The sequence below is a fragment of the Silurus aristotelis genome (assembly GCF_946808225.1).
Source record: "Silurus aristotelis genome assembly, chromosome: 14".
NCBI classification, from domain to species: domain Eukaryota; kingdom Metazoa; phylum Chordata; class Actinopteri; order Siluriformes; family Siluridae; genus Silurus; species Silurus aristotelis.
Window position 1 is genome coordinate 24,276,839 of NC_139587.1, and position 18,698 is coordinate 24,295,536.

General features: G+C 42.2%; 1 protein-coding gene across 1 annotated transcript in view; it reads left to right on the forward strand.

Annotated features, from left to right (window-relative positions):
- shank2b (SH3 and multiple ankyrin repeat domains 2b) overlaps positions 1-18,698 on the forward strand; it is a 181,533-nt gene that overhangs the window by 16,417 nt on the left and 146,418 nt on the right. The window contains exon 2 of the mRNA XM_083560941.1: positions 8,743-8,921. Coding sequence (XP_083417067.1) covers positions 8,751-8,921 — 171 coding nt within the window. The 5' untranslated portion in view covers positions 8,743-8,750. The remainder of the gene's footprint in view (positions 1-8,742; positions 8,922-18,698) is intronic.

An 18,698-nucleotide genomic window follows, 5' to 3' on the forward strand; every position in this document is an offset into this window, starting at 1 on the left:
CTGATTCTAAATCTGCAAAAGGATATAGATCGAGGTTAACTGCAGGAGCGATGGTTGCTAAGCGACGATCAAAGGGTCACAAAAATTAAGGTGGCATTCACGATCTGTTCAGAAAGACTTTGAGAATAACACTGAAACACATTAGAAATGTTTATGTTGAACTCCACTCGTATTGAGAAACCTGACTTTTCCAGCCATATGTGGCTTTTTTTTCCAAAACACACAGTTGTTACAGCATGACAATATGCCTGTGCACAGGCTCCATGCTTTACATGGGGTGGAGTGGAATCTCTCCTGCTATAGAGATCTGACCTTAAACCTAATGAACACCTTTGGGATGAATTGGAACCTCGACTTTAGCACAGGCCTCCTCACCTCAACTACATCAATACCTGACTTTACTTTAAGTGCAAATCTCCAAAAAAGTCTTCTTAGAAGAATGGAGGTTAATTATAACAGCAAATGAAGCCAAAATGTGGAATGGGATGTCAAGTTTTTTTTTCCAAAGATTGTCACTGATGTCTAGTCCATAAAAAACTGTATATTCATAAAAATACAGAGAACTTGTGACCTAGATGCCTCCTAAAATCTTTCTCCTAAACTACCAAAGAGCCCTGCCTTGCCTTAGACAACCTCACCAAGGAAACATAGGTGTACTGTAGCTAGACATGTTCAAACAAACAGCTGTGCCCAGAAATGCTAAAGCCTGGTCTTCCCCCCAAGAGCCAGCTGCACGTAGCTATTAGAAGATGAAATGGAGGGGCTGGAAAATCTTTGGCACACAAATGTGAGCAGAATGAAATTCCCCACAGCCCTAACCCCTCCATGTCGTAAATAAAACACTTCCTCCAAATGGCAAACGCTTTTATCCAGCACAGCTTAGACAGAATCTTCACAGAAGCCATTCACAGAGCTCAGGAGTTGCTCAACAGTCCTAGCAGTCTATGGATCTCTGACAGATGTGAGCTTTCGAACCACAGAGAATTAGCTACTGAACTTTCAGTTCCTACCCTTCAATTAAGAATAAAGATGAACATTAGTTTATATAATAAATTATGTATTTAGACCAGAATGCACTGACGTAAAATCTTATTTTATTCAAATTCATTTATTACTTTCTCTGGTATATCAGTTTCTATTTTCTGATGTAAGAAAAAGAAATTATTTGAAATTCAGGAAGTGATTTCTCTGCAGAAGGAAGAATATAATGATACTTGAACATCTATTTTGCATTTCGAACATAATTTGGGTGGGGTGTGTGCTGAAAAATCAACTGAACTATGACCACAACTCCTTCTTTGAGACTGACAGACACAGAGGTCCCACCTACCTTACTAAAACTGGCAGACATAGAGTAGAGGGGACATCCTTCATGATACGAAGGTCATAAATTCTTCAGACAGAGACAGACAGACATAATGACCGCATCCCCTTTACTGAAACTAAAAGACCACACCTCTTGCCCTGAGACTAACACAGAGGCCACACCTACTTCATTGAGGCTGAATGGCATAGAGGCCACACCCAGGCACATAGACCATACCTCTTTTACTGAGACTCACATACAGTGTAGCCCCACCTCTATCACATAGACTGACAAACACAGGGGTCGCACCTCCTTCTCTGGAACTAAACTTTCTTTCGGCTTCTCCCATTAGGGGTCGCCACAGCGGATCCTCCGCATGTTTGGTTTGGCCCCCTTTTTTTTCACGCTGGATGCCCTTCCTAACGCAACCCTCCCCATTTATCCGGGCTTGAGACCAGCACTAAAAGCGGCTGGGGTTGGTTCCCTGATCGGGGATCGAACCCGGGCCGCAGCGGTGAGAGCGCCGCATAATAACCACTAGACCACCAGGGGACTCCCTCCTTCTCTGAAACTAACAGGCAAAAAAGCCACACCCCCTGCACAGAGGCCACACCTCCTTCTCTAAGGTTGAAAGGCACAGAGGTCACACACTCTTCTCTGAGGCTGTGGCACAAAAAAAAAATCCACTCAAAATACATTTAATGTATCGTTGTAAATCATTTCTCATTAAAATTTAATACAAAGCACTGTTTCTCTCACTGGACTACACACTCAGGATTAGGACTTTATTTCTAAATAATTAGACATAAGAGAGGCAGCCAGGCATATTCTCAAATGACTGGAATGATCATTTAAGCAGCATTTCTAATGAGCTTCACCCCAGAAGCATTTATTACTTTATTTGGAAATGAGGAAACTGTGTGTGTAGTGTATGTGCACGTGTGTGTTTATGTAAACTAATAATGTCTTTTTTATGCAAAATGGTACATTTCCATGTCAGTGATAAAGGTCTTAATTGCTGAAAAGCTTCTGCATGAAAGTGCTGACTTCTCGTTCCTTGAGAACGGTCGATGAGGTACGAGGGGCTGAAAGGCTTGATGAACGACACGGCTGTGTTATATGAACTCAGGGGAGAAAGAGATACCTGCACGGGTCTAGTTTACACCGTTACGGCTGTGGGTCGCACAGGCAGCTCAACATGAAGAAAATAACCTTGTTAAATGTTTATGAAGGTTCTTAGTAATCCTGTCTAGTGTTAGTAAATCAAACTAACTGAACTTTTGATGTAATCTCGAATATGTTGAGTAGGTGGGAAGGATACCAAAGAATCTGGAATGCCTTTAGTTAATGCTACAGAATTGGAGGGTTTTTAATTAGCTGCTGGTGCAACTTCAGTGGGTCCAGGTGTATGGTTTATGGCTCAAAGCATCCCTAATACAGGAATATATCTTGTAAAATATAAAAGCTAGCTCATCTAGCCTGAGCATATAGAAGTGTAGCAAAACACATAATGAAAATTTTCATGGTGGCAAAGAACATCAGACCATTAGAACTAAATTATGGAGCAATGAAAGAAGCTGGCCTGGTTTGATGAATCCCATCTACTTTTGGATCATGTGGGCACCCAGTTTGTACATCACATACAGTACCTGCGGAACTGGTGGCACCAGGGCACACTATGGGCAAATTCCTAATGGTTCTGGAGCTATAAGACAATGCCCCTGGAGCACAGAGGGTGAAGGGCCTTGTTTAAGGGCCCCAAAGCACCTAAACCACTGATTTACTACTTCCCCCCATTGTTACAGACCAAGTACACCCTTTCATGGTATTCCCTAATGGCAGAGACCGTTTTCTTTGGCAATGGTTTGAGGAACATGACCAAATGTTCACAGTCTTGACTTGGCCTCCATTTCTTAGATCTCTAACCTATCAAGCATCTCTGGGATGTGCTGGATGAACAGGTCTAATCCATAGACTTTCCCCCTCTCAAAGTTTACAGGACAGAATTTACTGCCAATGTTTGGTTCTAGATACCACAGCACACTTTCAGAGGTCTCGTGGAGGCTATGCCTTGATGAATCAGATTTGTTTCGGTTACACAAAGTTGATCTTAACAATATTAGGCTGTTGTTAGGCTGTTATGCCTGATCAGAGATAATAATGATAATAATAATAATAATAATAATAATAATAATAATAATAATAATAATAATAATAATAATAAATGTTATTGAAAGGCACCAATCAAAACACTCAAGGACACTGTACAATTAAAGGATAATCATAAAAATCAAGACAAACAACTTTTGCTTAACTGTTAAATTTATCAGTAAAAGCTCATTTAAGTAATTGAGTTTTAAGACATGATTTAAATATTGAAATATAATTGAAAAAGTGAAATGCCATCAATTGTGTATATTGTAATATTCACAATAGAGGGCATTTCACTGTTTGCATTAATCAACTCACCTGTTTTCCCTAGCTGAAACTGTAATAATAACCATTAGCACACTTACTACATGCTGCCAGGCCGTCAATCACTGGCAACACACAACGCCCTATCCAGGATTATTTTTGGCCATATTGTGTCTGAAATGTCAGCTATTCCATATTCATTTCTTATTTATAGTATTGGCACATTTGTGAGGTTATAGTGATTAGGAAAGGCTGAAGGGAAAAAGTTGTCCTTATGACATCAGGACAGACATCTGTAGTGTTTTCTTGATGGAAGACATGCAAACAGTCCAGAGGTGTAGCACCTAAATAGCACCTAAAAATCATTCTTGAGTAAAAGTATAGATACCAAAACTTGCTCCATTACAAGTAAACAATTCCAATATATCTTGAGTACTAAAGTATCTTATATGAACAGTACTTGATTGTACAATTCAACTTGAATTGAATGTACACTCAAAGACGCACTTGACCAAGACACATGTTGAAAAAACAGTTGCCTTGTGAGGTTTTATTTCGTAAAATTCAAAAATGTTATTGTACAACACCGCATTAACCATCAACACAACCTCATCAACACAGCAGAATGAAACAAAGATCAAACAAGACACTAAAAAAAACAAAGTAGTAGTAGTAATCTTTCAAAAAGGTATTTTTAATTAATAAATAAAATTATAGTATCACATCACAAAGTAGAAGAACCATCAGTATATAACGGATATAAAATTAAAGTAAATTATAAAAAAGTAAATAAAAGTAAAATCAAATATTTAGAGCTGACTGACTGATTGCAAAATGTAATTGGTCATTGCCAACTCAAATATAATAGTACATAAAGTAAAAAGGACATATTTTGCATAATTCTTTTCAAAGAGAAAGCATTGCTTATAACTTTGATACTTAGTAAAACTAGGAATTATCCAAAAAATTACTTACGTATAGTAACAAAATACATTTACACCACTGAAACAGTCAATAATTGATTGACAGCTCCATGACTCCGACATCTAAAACTTGATGTGTTTGTGTAGCCCTGGCTCCATTGAGTTTGTGTATTTGTGTTAGTATCTGTATTTGTGGTCTGATGCATCTTCTTCAGCTGGTTCTTCGTTTGATTTTTTCTCCCCCTTTCTAGATCTTTCCTCGTTCGTCCTCCCTATCCTTCCAAATACGTTGTGCACAACTGGGCCTTCATTACCAGGTCCTCGGTAATAACTCTTCTGAAATTCAGTTTGTCTTCCCACCTTTGGGAAAATCAGCTGTATTGCATGCAAGGCCTGCAAGTGCTGAGTAAGCTTTTTAGGTCTTCCAGGAATCGATGTCATGAACCAAGAAGAATAGTCGAGAAACACCTCGAGATATAGTCAGCGATTCTGGTGGAAGTTTACCCTAGCCAGCTGTTTTTCTTTCCTTTTTTTTTTTTTTCCGAAACAAACGCAGCCCTTCATTTGAGCGTTCCTGTTCAAAACATGTCTGAGGAACACATGCACACCCAGCGCCTGGGCTCGGACGGCTGAATAATAGTGCGCATTGGGGGTGTGTTTTGAACTGACAGGGTAAAAATGATTGAGAGGTAAATAAAGATGCCTCCTCCGAGGTGTCAGCGGTGCTAACAAGAAAATCCTAGCAGGCAGAGAGTGTGGGATTTTACCACAACAACTGGCACAGAGGATGTCAATATGCGACATGGCACCATGTTATCAGCATAAATGATGAACATACAGTACAGTGGTTCAACTGACACTGACCTGCAATCTGCAGAATGATTTGAACTTATAAGTTGGGTATAAACACGTTATTAAAGTGGTACAAATTAAACAAGCTGCAGTTTATGAAACTATAACATATCCTGCAAGATATTTACATTTTGTTCAAGTGACTTGTGGATGTGTATATATGGACATCATTGTGTGTTTTAATCATCTGATTTAAGTTTGGAATGCAGGTAGGAGATTTTGGAGACAAGGTGAAAGAGGTGTGATTGAGATGGTTTGGACATGTGGAGAGGAGGGACATAGGGTACAGATGTAGAAGTATGCTGGTCTGAAAGTGGCAGATGTAGAGGACAGAGTAGTATGGAGATGAACGATTCGCTGTGGAGACCGCTAATGGGAGAAGCAGAACGAACGAACGAAAGAAAGAAAGAAAGAAAGAAAGAAAGAAAGAAAGAAAGAAAGAAAGAAAGAAAGAAAGAAAGAAAGAAAGAAAGAAAGAAAGAAAGAAAGAAAGAAAGAAAGAAAGGCTAGTGTGATCTCTAATTAAACAACAGCTCCTTCCCTTGTTTTTTCTAGCAAGATGCTGGTTACACCATCCTGTTGGTGACAAGACCGTAACTCACAATTTTAAAAGATAAAAATCACTGAGGCTATGACTCCACTAATCTGAAATACATTTGAAATGTCTAAAAAGGCTCACGCTAGCAAAATGTAAGGCGCTTTGACCGGCATCATTTCTGCCTGCCATTTATTTACTTTCCTGACCTTTGAAACGTCAAGGCAATGACTAAAAATGCGTCATCGTTTTCCAAAGCCTCAGTTTTCACAATCCACGATGCAAAAATTTAGTTTTTAAATGTATCCACTTTGGAAAGTGTTTTTTTCAAACAGCTACGTCTGCAATGATTGAAAAGGCGTCTCAAACAAAACCCTATTAGTGTGAACATGGCCTTGAACATCAGAATGATGGAAAGTTTTGCTACCCTAAACGCATCTTACAGCATCCTGTATAATCATTGCTTTTCCTGGTCAAAACACCTCAGTTATGTACAATGACTTGCACCCAGGGTTCTTGCTCCAGTCTCTTCACAACCCTGCCCAGGATCAAGAGCTTACTGAAGATAATGAAATAAAGACAAAAACTTTGAAATAAAAAGCATACGTGTGAACTGTACAAGGAATTTCTTACTCTGTGTCCTCTACATTGTCCTCTCTGGCCTCTGCGACTCATTTCACCATCTGTTGTTTAGTCAGCTCTTACGTCAGGAAAATATAACCTCACAATGCACAACTTTCTGTGGTGGAATAATGGGGCCGGTTCATGAGTCATTTTTGCTTTCTGTAGTTTGATCCTATGTGTTAAGACATTTTGTAACATTTTTGTATAGATCTTTCACACAGCCTCTACCATTTAAATTATATTATCAAGCAAGTGACATTTCTATACACTCATTTTGGAAGGAGACATGCTACAAATTCAAATTAAATGTAAAGGGGTTCATATATTTCTGTTTATTAAGTTTAATTGCTACAAATATATATTTTAAATATTTGGATATGGTAGCTAGTTGTTCAGACACTGGATATTGGTCTTGAAGGTCATGTTTTCAAGTCCCAACCAAACCAAGCTGCCATTTCTGGGCCCCAGATACCATAAATGTAAATGTATAAGAATCTGTCGAATTTTCTCAGCATTACCAGCAATGTGCTTACATCCTTCACTTAAGTAGAAGTACAGATAATGTCATGACTACATTTGTTTTACTTAAGTTAAAGTAACAAAGTTTGGGCTCTGACATGTACTGTATTTAGGGAAAAAAAAAAAAAAAAAAACATTATTTCTACCTCTTTTAATGTCAATCTGGTAACTGAACCTCACATAATATTAATATATTAATACAAAATAATTTCAAATTCTGTTACATAATGAATGTATCGAGGCTGAACAATCACTATATAGAACACAAGCAGAGAATGTGATGTGAGAGAAGATGATGATGATCAGGTCATCAGGAATGTCTCCTTCCTCCACCGTTTTGGCATACTATGCCCCCCTGGCGGGGCAGTCACTGTGTAGAAACCTGCTGGTGACGTGTTTTCTTCACTGTACCCAGAGGCCGAGGCCCTTGGCACGACCTAGAGTGCCTGCGTGGGACTTGGTTATTGTTTTGGAGGCTCTATCGTAGCCTCCCTTCAAGTCATTGGCTGAGGTATCTTAGAGGTTTCTCACAAGCAAGACTTTGTTCCTCCTGGCCATTTCCTCACTTAAGAGATTGGGGTATCTTTAGGCCCTCTCTGTGGCCCTCTCATTAATGGAGTTTACTCCAGGCATAGCCAGTGCCCTCCTGTATCCTAGAACAGGGTATGTGCCCAAGGTACCCTTGGTCATCCCACAACCTGTTATGCTTCAGGAATCTTTTCCTCTCCTTTGCAGGCCCCGAACCAGGAAAAGCTAATCCAACTGTGACAAAATGAGTCTGTGAAGAAAGTCGAAGCAGCTGTTCATCTGCTATGTCCCTCTGAGTAGAGTTCTCCTTGCAAACAAGCAGATGCTCAGCAGGTGGATTGTGGATGCAATTTCATCCTCCAACAAGTCCTCTGGTCGCCCCATTCCTTTTGGAATGACCGGGAGTGTGGCAGCCTCTAAGGCTTGGTCCTCTGGAGTTTCTCTCCAAGACATTTACAATGCTGTGGGCTGGCTAAGTTTTATAACCTCAACCTCATTGCCACTCCTGGCCCCTCTGTCCTTATGCAGGGGACTGGTCAGTCTGGAGGTATTGGACACTCGTTCCCAAAGCGTTGTTGATGCAGCTTGAGTTCCTGAAAGGGAACATCTCCAGTTAACATACGTAACCATGGTTCCCTGAGGGAACGAGATGCTGCGTCTCCAGGCCACACTGCCGGCATCCTTGCAGTGCTTCCTTTACTTTTCAGAAGCTAGCGCTGGCTTTAATTAATGTTCTTTTATAGCTTCCTGGTCATGACATCACCCGAGCCGGTGATGCCGCGCTTTCCATTGGACTGATTACACATGGGAATTAGTAAAGTTGTCTGAAAAATAAATAGTGAAGTAAAGTATTAATACTAGAAAAATCTTTCTGTACTTCATTATTTGCCACCTCTGAGCATTACAATATAAAACTGTGTGTTTTTAAATATTAGAAATATCATGTACAGTATTAATTTTAGATATTTTGATTTTTATAATTAAAAATAATTATAATACTCATTTTTCTATATGTGTGTTTTTCTATGTATATATTGTAGCTCTTGCTATGCCGCGGAGTCTCATGTCCAGTGAGGAGGAGATGGCTCAGAGTTTCTCCGACTCAGGCAGCTCGGAGTCAGACAGCTTGAGAGACGAGCAACCATGTGTAGAGCGACCGAGTAGCAGCCACGGTGACTCCTTACTCATCTGCGTCGTTATTCCTGACCTGCAGCAGTCTGTGAGTGAACACAAATCACACACAGATACACAACCATAGATACACAAACACACTCTTACCTGTATTGCTATATGCATTGAAGATGCTATTAATTTTCTATAGAGGCCACACCTCTGTCACTGAGACTGACAGGCATTGAGGTCACACTTCCTTTTACTGAAACTTACAGGCCAGAATTACACAGTCGTATTCACAGAGTTGTTAATCGGATAAAGCTTAGATTGTGCTTATATTGTTGTAATTATTATTATTTTTATGTTATGCATTTTCTCACACACAAACACACCAAACACACCCACACACACACACACACACACACACACACACACACACACACACACACACACACACACAAACACACACACAGTAAGCTCAGGCGCCTCAAGCATTGGGGCCATGTGCTTTAGCTTGCATTATATCATTATCGTAAATTGCCTCCTGACTCTTACTGAAGCAGTTTCCTGCTGAGGGCACAGAGCGAGAGCGACAGCTAAGGGCCACTGGGAAAACAATAACTAGATGTACACTAACTCATTCTTAAAAGCACTGTAGGAGTCTATAAGTCCATAAAAACACCTATTAAAGCCACACCATTCATGGAAGAATTATTGTGCCCATTTCTACCAGAAACTCTCACATCGCCATTAATCTTCATAAAGAAGAGAGCACTCTACTGTAGCTGCAGTTTTACAAAGTTCCACAGTTAGAGGTTAAAGCAACTTGTGAAGGGATTCTAGATTTACAGCGTCATATATTTTAGTTTGTGTTTGAATCAGGCTGGGACAAAAAATAACAATAAATAAATGTGCAATGCAAATAGTAGCTTTTTTTTGTATTTAGAATGTTTTGTAATCAGAAATAAAATAAAAATAGACCAGAAGGCTGCAATTCTGCAAAAGTAACTAATTAGCTATAACTAATACCCTTTCAAAACTACAAAGTCACTACCAAGAAAGAAAAACAGATTGCCTTCTGTTTTCTACTTGTGTGAAGCATTTTTTTAATGATGGATGGATGGATGGATGGATGGATGGATGGATGGATGGATGGATGGATGGATGGATGGATGGATGGATGGATAGATAGATAGATAGATAGATAGATAGATAGATAGATAGATATAATGAATAATCTTCATTTATTAGAATCTAAAAAAATAACCAATTAATTTATTTGTAAACAAACATCCATCCATCCATCCATCTTCTCCCGCTTATCCGATGCCGGGTCGCGGGGGCAGCAGTCTAAGCAAAGATGCCCAGACTTCCCTCTCCCTAGACACTTCTTCCAGCTCTTCCGGGGGGACACCAAGGCGTTCCCAGGCCAGCCGGGAGACATAGTCTCTTCAGCGTGTCCTAGGTCTTCCCCGGGGTCTCCTCCCAGTGGGACGCGCCCGGAACACCTTCCCAGGAAGGCGTCCAGGAGGCATCCGGAACAGATGCCCTAGCCACCTCAGCTGACCCCTCTCGATGTGGAGGAGCAGCGGATCTAATCTGAGCTCCTCCTGAGTGACTAAGCTTCTCACCCTATCTCTAAGGGATCGCCCAGCCACCCTGCGGAGGAAGCACATTTCGGCCGCCTGTATCCGGGATCTTGTCCTTTCGGTCATGACCCAGAGCTCATGACCATAGGTGAGAGTAGGAACGTAGATTGACCGGTAAATCGAAAGTTTCGCCTTGCGGCTCAGCTCCTTCTTCACCACGACAGACCGGTACATCGACCGCATTACTGCAGAAGCTGCACCGATCCGTCTGTCAATCTCCCGTTCCACCCTTCCCTCACTCGTGAACAAAACCCCAAGATACTTAAACTCCTCCACTTGCGGCAGGAACTCCCCACCAACCTGAAGTGGGCAAGCCACCCTTTTCCGACTGAGGACCATGGCCTCGGATTTGGAGGTGCTGATTCTCATCCCAGCCGCTTCACACTCGGCTGCAAACCGTCCCAGTGCATGCTGAAGGTCCTGGTCTGATCAAGCCAACACGACAACATCATCTGCAAAGAGCAAAGACGAAATCGTGTCGTCACCAAACCGGACACCCTCCGACCCCTGGCTGCGCCTAGATATTCTGTCCATAAAAATTATGAACAGAACCGGTGACAAAGGGCAGCCCTGCCGGAGTCCAACATGCACCGGGAACAAGTCTGACTTACTGCCGGCAATGCGAACCAAGCTCCTGCTTCGGTCATACAGGGACCGGACAGCCCTTAGTAAAGGGCCCCCGACCCCATACTCCCGGAGCACCCTCCACAGGCCGCCGCGAGGGACACAGTCGAATGCCTTTTCCAAATCCACAAAGCACATGTGGACTGGTTGGGCAAACTCCCATGAACCCTCCAGCACCCTGTAGAGGGTATAGAGCTGGTCCAGTGTTCCACGGCCTGGACGAAAACCACATTGTTCCTCCTGAATCCGAGGTTCTACTATCGGCCGTATTCTCCTCTCCAGTACCCTGGCATAGACTTTCCCAGGTAGGCTGAGAAGTGTGATCCCCCTATAGTTGGAACACACCCTCCGGTCCCCCTTCTTAAAAAGAGGGACCACCACCCCGGTCTGCCATTCCAGAGGCACTGTCCCCGACCGCCACGCGATGCTGCAGAGGCGTGTCAGCCAAGACAGCCCCACAACATCCAGAGACTTGAGGTACTCAGGGCGGATCTCATCCACCCCCGGTGCCCTGCCACCGAAGAGTTTCTATACTACCTCGGTGACTTCAGCTTGGGTGATGGACGAGTCCGCCTCTGAGCCCTCAGCCTCTGCTTCCTCAATGGAAGACGTGACGGCGGGATTGAGGAGATCCTCGAAGTATTCCTTCCACCGTCCAACGACATCCCCAGTTGAGGTCAACAGCTCCCCACCTCTACTGTAAACAGCATTGGTGGGGCACTGCTTTCCCCTCCTGAGGCGCCGGACGGTTTGCCAGAATCTCTTCGAGGCCAGCCGATAGTCCTTCTCCATGGCCTCACCGAACTCCTCCCAGGCCCGAGTTTTTGCCTCGATAACCACCCGGGCTGCAGTTCGCTTGGCCTGCCGGTACCCGTCAGCTGCCTCAGAAGTCCCACAAGCCAACCAGGCCAGGTAGGACTCCTTCTTCAGCTTGACGGCATCCCTTTCTTCCGGTTTCCACCACCGGGTTCGGGGATTGCCGCCTCGACAGGCACCGGAGACCTTACTGCCACAGCTCCGAGCGGCCGCTTCGACAATGGAGGTGGAGAACATGGTCCACTCGGACTCAATATCTCCGGCCTCCCTCGGGATCTGGTCAAAGCTCCGCCGGAGGTGGGAGTTGAAGATCTCTCTGACAGGAGGCTCGGCCAAACGTTCCCAGCAGACCCTCACAGTACGCTTGGGTCTGCCGAGTCTGTCCAGCTTCCTCCCCCGCCATCGGATCCAACTCACCACCAGGTGGTGATCAGTTGACAGCTCCGCCCCTCTCTTTACCCGAGTGTCCAAGACATACGGCTGCAGGTCAGATGAAACGACCACAAAGTCGATCATCGACCTACGGCCTAGGGTGTCCTGGTGCCACGTGTACTGATGGACACCCTCATGCTTGAACATGGTGTTCGTTATGGACAAACTGTAACTAGCACAGAAGTCCAATAACTGAACACCGCTCGGGTTCAGATCAGGGGGGCCGTTCCTCCCAATCACGCCCCTCCAGGTGTCACTGTCGCTGCCCACGTGTGCATTGAAGTCTCCTAGTAGAACGACAGAGTCCCCAATTGGAGCACTGTCCAGCACCCCTCCCAGAGACCCCAAGAAGGCCGGGTACTCTATACTGCCATTTGGCCCGTAGGCACACACGACAGTGAGAGACCTATCCCCGACCCGTAGGCGCAGGGAAACGACCCTCTCGTTCACCGGGGTAAACTCCAACACATGGCGGCTGAGCTGGGGGGCTATAAGCAAACCCACACCAGCCCGACGCCTTTCACCATGGGCAGCTCCAGAGTTGTAAAGAGTCCATCCTCTCTCGAGGAGTGTGGTTCCAGAGCCCAGGCCGTGCGTAGAGGTGATCCCGACTATCTCTAGTCGGAACCTCTCAACCTCACGCACAATCTCAGGCTCCTTCCCCGCCAGCGAGGTGACATTCCACATCCCTAGAGCTAGCTTCCGTGTCCAGGGATCGGGTTGTCGAGGCCTCCACCTTCGACTGCTGCCCGATCCTCTTAGCACCGGCCCCTTACGGTCCCTCCTGCAGGTGGTGAGCCCACTGGAAGGCGGCCCCACGTCGCTCCTTCGGGCTGAGCCCAGCCGGACCCTGTGGGGGAAGGCCCGGCCACCAGGCGCTCGCATACGAGCCCCAACCCTGGGCCTGGCTCCAGGGTGGGGCCCCGGCTGCGCCATACCGGGCGACGTCACGGTCCCTGATGTAGTATCTCTCATAAGGGGTTTTGAACCGCTCTTAGTCTGACCCGTCGCCCAGGACCTGTTTGCCTTGGGAGACCCTACCAGGGGCATATAGCCCCGGACAACATAGCTCCTAGGGTCATTCGAGTACTCAAACCCCTTCACCACGTTAAGGTGGCAGTTCAAGGAGAGGTTGTAAACAAACAAATAATAAAAACCACTAGTTCTGCTTGTCAAATATTTTTACTATTGTAAACAAACAAATAATAAAAATATTTGACAAGCAGAACTAGTGGTTAGCACCCTCGCATCTCTCTGTGCTGCAGGGGTTTCATTTGCATTTTACTCTGGTCTCATTTTTCAGTCGTACTGTGGCTAATTGGCATTTTCAAATCGTCAGGAAGCATTTGTGTGGGTATTTTTCCTGGGGTTGGCGCCCCAACCAAGGTGTCCATCATATTGTTCCCTGGGGTATGTTCCAAACTGCCCCATGATTGTGTACAGGACTAGTGGTATGGATGGATGGATACATGGATAAATAAATAAATAATACACTGAGTAAAAAGTCCCTCTATTAGGAAATAAATGACCCTATTGAATAGTACTTGAACCCAATTTACTGGGAACCATAAGGAACGTCTCTAGGTTGCGTATGTATTCCATGAGGGAACGAGACACTGTGCCGCAACGCTTTGGGAACGCTTTCACATTGTTTATGCTTTGAATCACGTGTGAAATCCGTCCAATGGCAAGACGTGACGCCACTGGCGGGGTAACGTCACGACCAGGAAGTTATAAAATGTGCATGCAGTGAAGCCGATGCTAGCTTCTGCAAATGAGAAGAGAAGCAGGGGGCAGGGATGCAGGCAGTGTGGCTCAGAGACACAGCGTCTCGTTCCGTCAGGAAACTAAGGTTACATACGTAACCTAGAGACGTTTCCTTTTAGGAACTCGAGCTGCGTCACAACACTTTCAGAATGAGAGTCCAATCCTTGGAGGAAGAAATGTAGAGCGCAGCGCTGCTGCTAGTTGAGAGTGCGTATAGCCATGTGGCTACAATGCGAGCAGTCGGCTCTCGCAAGAGCCTTGAGAGATGCTCCTTTCTCGAAACAAATGGCACATCGGCGGTGTGTATTCACCCCGAAATGAAACGGGGTCAAAGAGGAACACACAGTCAGAAGTTCTGCTTGCTTTTAAAGCTCATGCCTACACAGATTTACACACAAAGCGCTTACCTGAACAAACAAAAACTAGCGTCGGCTCCACTCCATGTGAATTTTGTAGCTTCCTGGTCATGGTCGTGTGTTGCTATTGGCTGGATTTCACACATGATTCAGAGTGTGAACAACGTGGAAGGGAGCAATATTCCTTTAGATAGATAGATAGATAGATAGATAGATAGATAGATAGATAGATAGATAGATAGACAGACAGACAGACAGACAGACAGACAGACAGACAGACAGACAGACAGACAGACCAGACAGACAGAGACAAAATGGCCAAACATTTGGAAAAGAATGCAGAATATTTAACCAAAAGTGCCAACAGTATGAAATCTGCCAGAAAGACAATTATCAAGCTTGTAAGGCTAATAATACTGGTAGTCACTCTGGCCCATGCAATTTTCTGTTATAGACTGACCTGGCCCCCTTTAAAGAAAGAGTAAAAAAATATGTGGCCTTGACAGAAAAAAGTTTGGAGAAACCTGCTTTTGTTCATATAGTGTAGATGGAGTGGAATGTAATTGTCAGTGCAGTGTAAACTCTGTAAACAGTAGTAAAATGATTTAGAATATACAGTATTATACTGTATACAGTTAAAGAATTACATGGAGAGAGATATAAAAAGTATAAACACTAGATGTAAAGTTGCCGTGAATATGGATATGATGACTTGTTTAGTGTCTCAGCACTGTGACTATATGTTAGGATATGACCTCCTGCAACCCACTTCTTTCAAACAGCAGGCATTGATGACAGTAAGGAAACATTTCTTATGGTTTTATCATGTGGGGAATCTTTCACCTTTTTATAACTACACTATAACACGTAATACTGTATCTTAATTTTTACTCCACTAGATTTCAGAAAATACCTTTCCTCTCTACTTTAAAGTGAAGATATGAATTGAAAAGTGGTTTTACTTAATAGAAATGTAAAAACGGTAGCTATATATTTTAATGAACTGACAGTTAAGTTGTTTGTACTTTTAGTCAAGTACAGAAATGTTGTGCTGTAGGTCATGGACTGGTTAATTGTCAAGAATGGCTGTTAATTTAATGTTAATTTAGTGCCCTCTTTATCAACACCACCACCTCCTTAAAACCGAGTTGATCTCACCTCGGCCCTTTCAGCCCTTAATTAATGTTTTATGCCTAATTTAACACACAAATATACTTGTAACATAGGATGAATATAAAAAGTAATCAATTATAAACATAAAAGAATAAATAACTTTTTGTTCTTTATGATTGTACTTGCTGTTGAACTACACATGCCATATTGCAGACAAAGATTTCACCACGTTCCTGCTTTTCTACAATTTGTTTTTATTTATTTTAATGGTTATTCTTTTTACAACCTTCTTTCCAGCACTATCACTACACTTCTTGGGACCCATGATGCTAAATTTATAGTGACATTAAACAAAAACACTATAAAAACAGACAGAAAGCACAATACTTACACAAGAGAATGGACTGAGCATTAAGCGTGGGGACGGTTACGAGCGATGAGCAGAATGCATGACTGGATCCAAACGCGTCAAAAGAAATGCTCGTCTTCCTGAAATATGCTCATACTCGTAAGATCTTTACTAGCAAAACCTCTCGTATGTACTACAAGGTACTCATACACCGGGGTTCCACTGTATACGTAGGTGGGTGAGTGGTTATCCACATAAAAGCTTTTATTTTTTGTTGGGGTTTTTTTCTTTGTTTTTATATCACCACTAAACGTTTACACCCAAATTTTTTTCCGTTACATAAGATGCTAGAAATCTGACTTAATGGTGGAACCTTATTGTACCAAATTATACACACATTTCCCCAGTAAGGAAAATGTGTGAGCAGGGATGATGACATCTTTTCCCAGAAGGATAACTGGGAAACACAAAAAAAGGTAGGAAATTAAAAGCCTATAAATTGATTCAGAAACTGGAGGAAACTAGCAAATAAATTACTTCAGTATTCAGAAAGGTTTGTTTTGCTGTTATAGAAAAATACTTACCAGTGGGTCATTTTAAAGACTACTGGAACAGTACTTTCCTGTTATCCTATAAATTATAACAGCTATAACATCTCTCTCTCTCTCTCTCTCTCTCTCTCTCTCTCTCTCTCGCTCTCTCTCTCTCTCTCTCTCTCTCTCGCTCTCTTTCTCTCTCTCCCTCTCTCTCTCTCTCTTCTCTCTCTTTCTCTCTCTCTCTCTCTCTCTCTCTCTCTCTCTCTCTCTCTCTTCTCTCTCTCTCTCTCTCTCTCTCTCTTCTCTTTCTCTCTCTCTCTCTCTTTAATAATTTAAAATTTTTGCTTTTACTGTCACTTTCCAATGTCGTGCTTTAAAAAAATAAAACAAAGAATGTAGTTTCATGTCTTCATCAGATTTCTGTTAAATGATCTATATTGATTACAATAAAAAAATAACTAATTAATTTAGAAGTTAACAAATAAAAAAATTAAAATAAATGAATGAATAAGGGACAAGCAGAGCTAGTGGTTAGCAGCCTCGCATCTGTGCTTTAGGGGTTTCATTTGCATACTTTGGTCTCATTCTCCAGTCATAATTTTCAAATCGTCAGAAAGCATTTGTGTGGGTGATTTTTCCTGGGGTTGGCACCCCAACCGAGATGTCCATCATCTTGTTCCCTGGGGCATGTTCCAAACTGCCCCATAATTGTGTGGAGGATAAGTGGAATGGAAAATTAATGGATGGATGGATGGATGGATGGATGGATGGATGGATGGATGGATGGATGGATGGATGGATAGAGGGATAAATAAATAAATATACGATACACTGAGTAAAAAGTCCCTCTATTAGGGAATAAATGGCACTATTAAATAGCAGTGGGCTGTAGGCTGATTCGTTGTCGTTGCTTATCTGGCTGACCACAGTGGTGTACAGGGAGTAGAGTAGTGGGCTCAACAAACAAATGTTTTTATATACAAACTGAGCGATTATCATAGCATCAATGTATCACACCAGTACTGATATTCAAAGCTATTTTGGGAAGATTTCTACAGAAATGTCTACACAATGCAAATGGATTTGGCCAAGGCTAGACCTGAAGTAAATTCTGAAGGTGCTGAGGACCTGAGGTGAATATCTTTTTCCTGCCAGCCCAAAAAGAATAAATATTTATGGATGCAAATCCTGAAATAAAGCTGCAGTCCCTGAAGCCTGTCTGCACGACCAGAGGACTCGCTCGTAATTGCAGCCCCATTAATGTCAATTTGTTCACTGTATATTTCGCTGCAGTGTTGAATAATGCAGCTGGCTGTATCTGTAAACACCTTTTCTCACAATTCATCATCCCTGTGAGTATTTCTGAGTGATTTTGTGAAGTTGTGTCATCTTTAATTAGATCAGGCACATTAAGCTGTTTTTGATATGCCGTATTCGCCGTAATTCAATGTTGTTATACAGCTAATAGCCTGTGTCATTAGACAACTGGCAGAAAAGTCAATTGGTGTATTTTGTGCAGAACCTTTTATTGAAACATTTTTTAAAAATGTCATTTTACGGTTTGCTGTCAAATTTTATTTTTTTTAAACCGATTTGTCTTTTTTGCTAAATCAAGTTGTTTTAGTAGGAATCTGTACTTTTGGCATATATTGTGTAGCAATATAGCAACGCTGTTTAGGCAGCAAAAGGTGGACCAACAGAATATTAGGCAGGTGGTCATAATTTCATGCCTGATATATACAGTATAACATTTTCATTATTAACGTTATATATAACGCAATAATTAAACGCGAATTAATTAATCACTAATCACTAATTTTATTAACGTGCAATTAATGCAGCACATTTCTGTGACCGGGAGGCGAAATTAAACCCTTCAAAAAAACACACATTTATTCATGATGTCCTTTCTTTACTCAGATTTAAAAATAAAATGTTTTGAATGTAATCGAAAAATTATTCGTAATCAAATGTGTTTAAATTAAACATTTGTTTTACTGATGCACTAAATCTCAAATCAAGCACCAAAATCTACCATGATGCACACATCCGGCAATTAAAACCATCCGTGTGGAAACATAGCAAAAGTTTCATTTGCTGTCCTGATGATTTACGTATTTTAAAACACCAAAATTACTTAAAACATTTACAAGTATATTTGTTCGTTTTTTCATGCCCATGATGATTAGAGTATTAAAAAATATTAGTTTTTATACTATATTTAAAATATATATACTATTA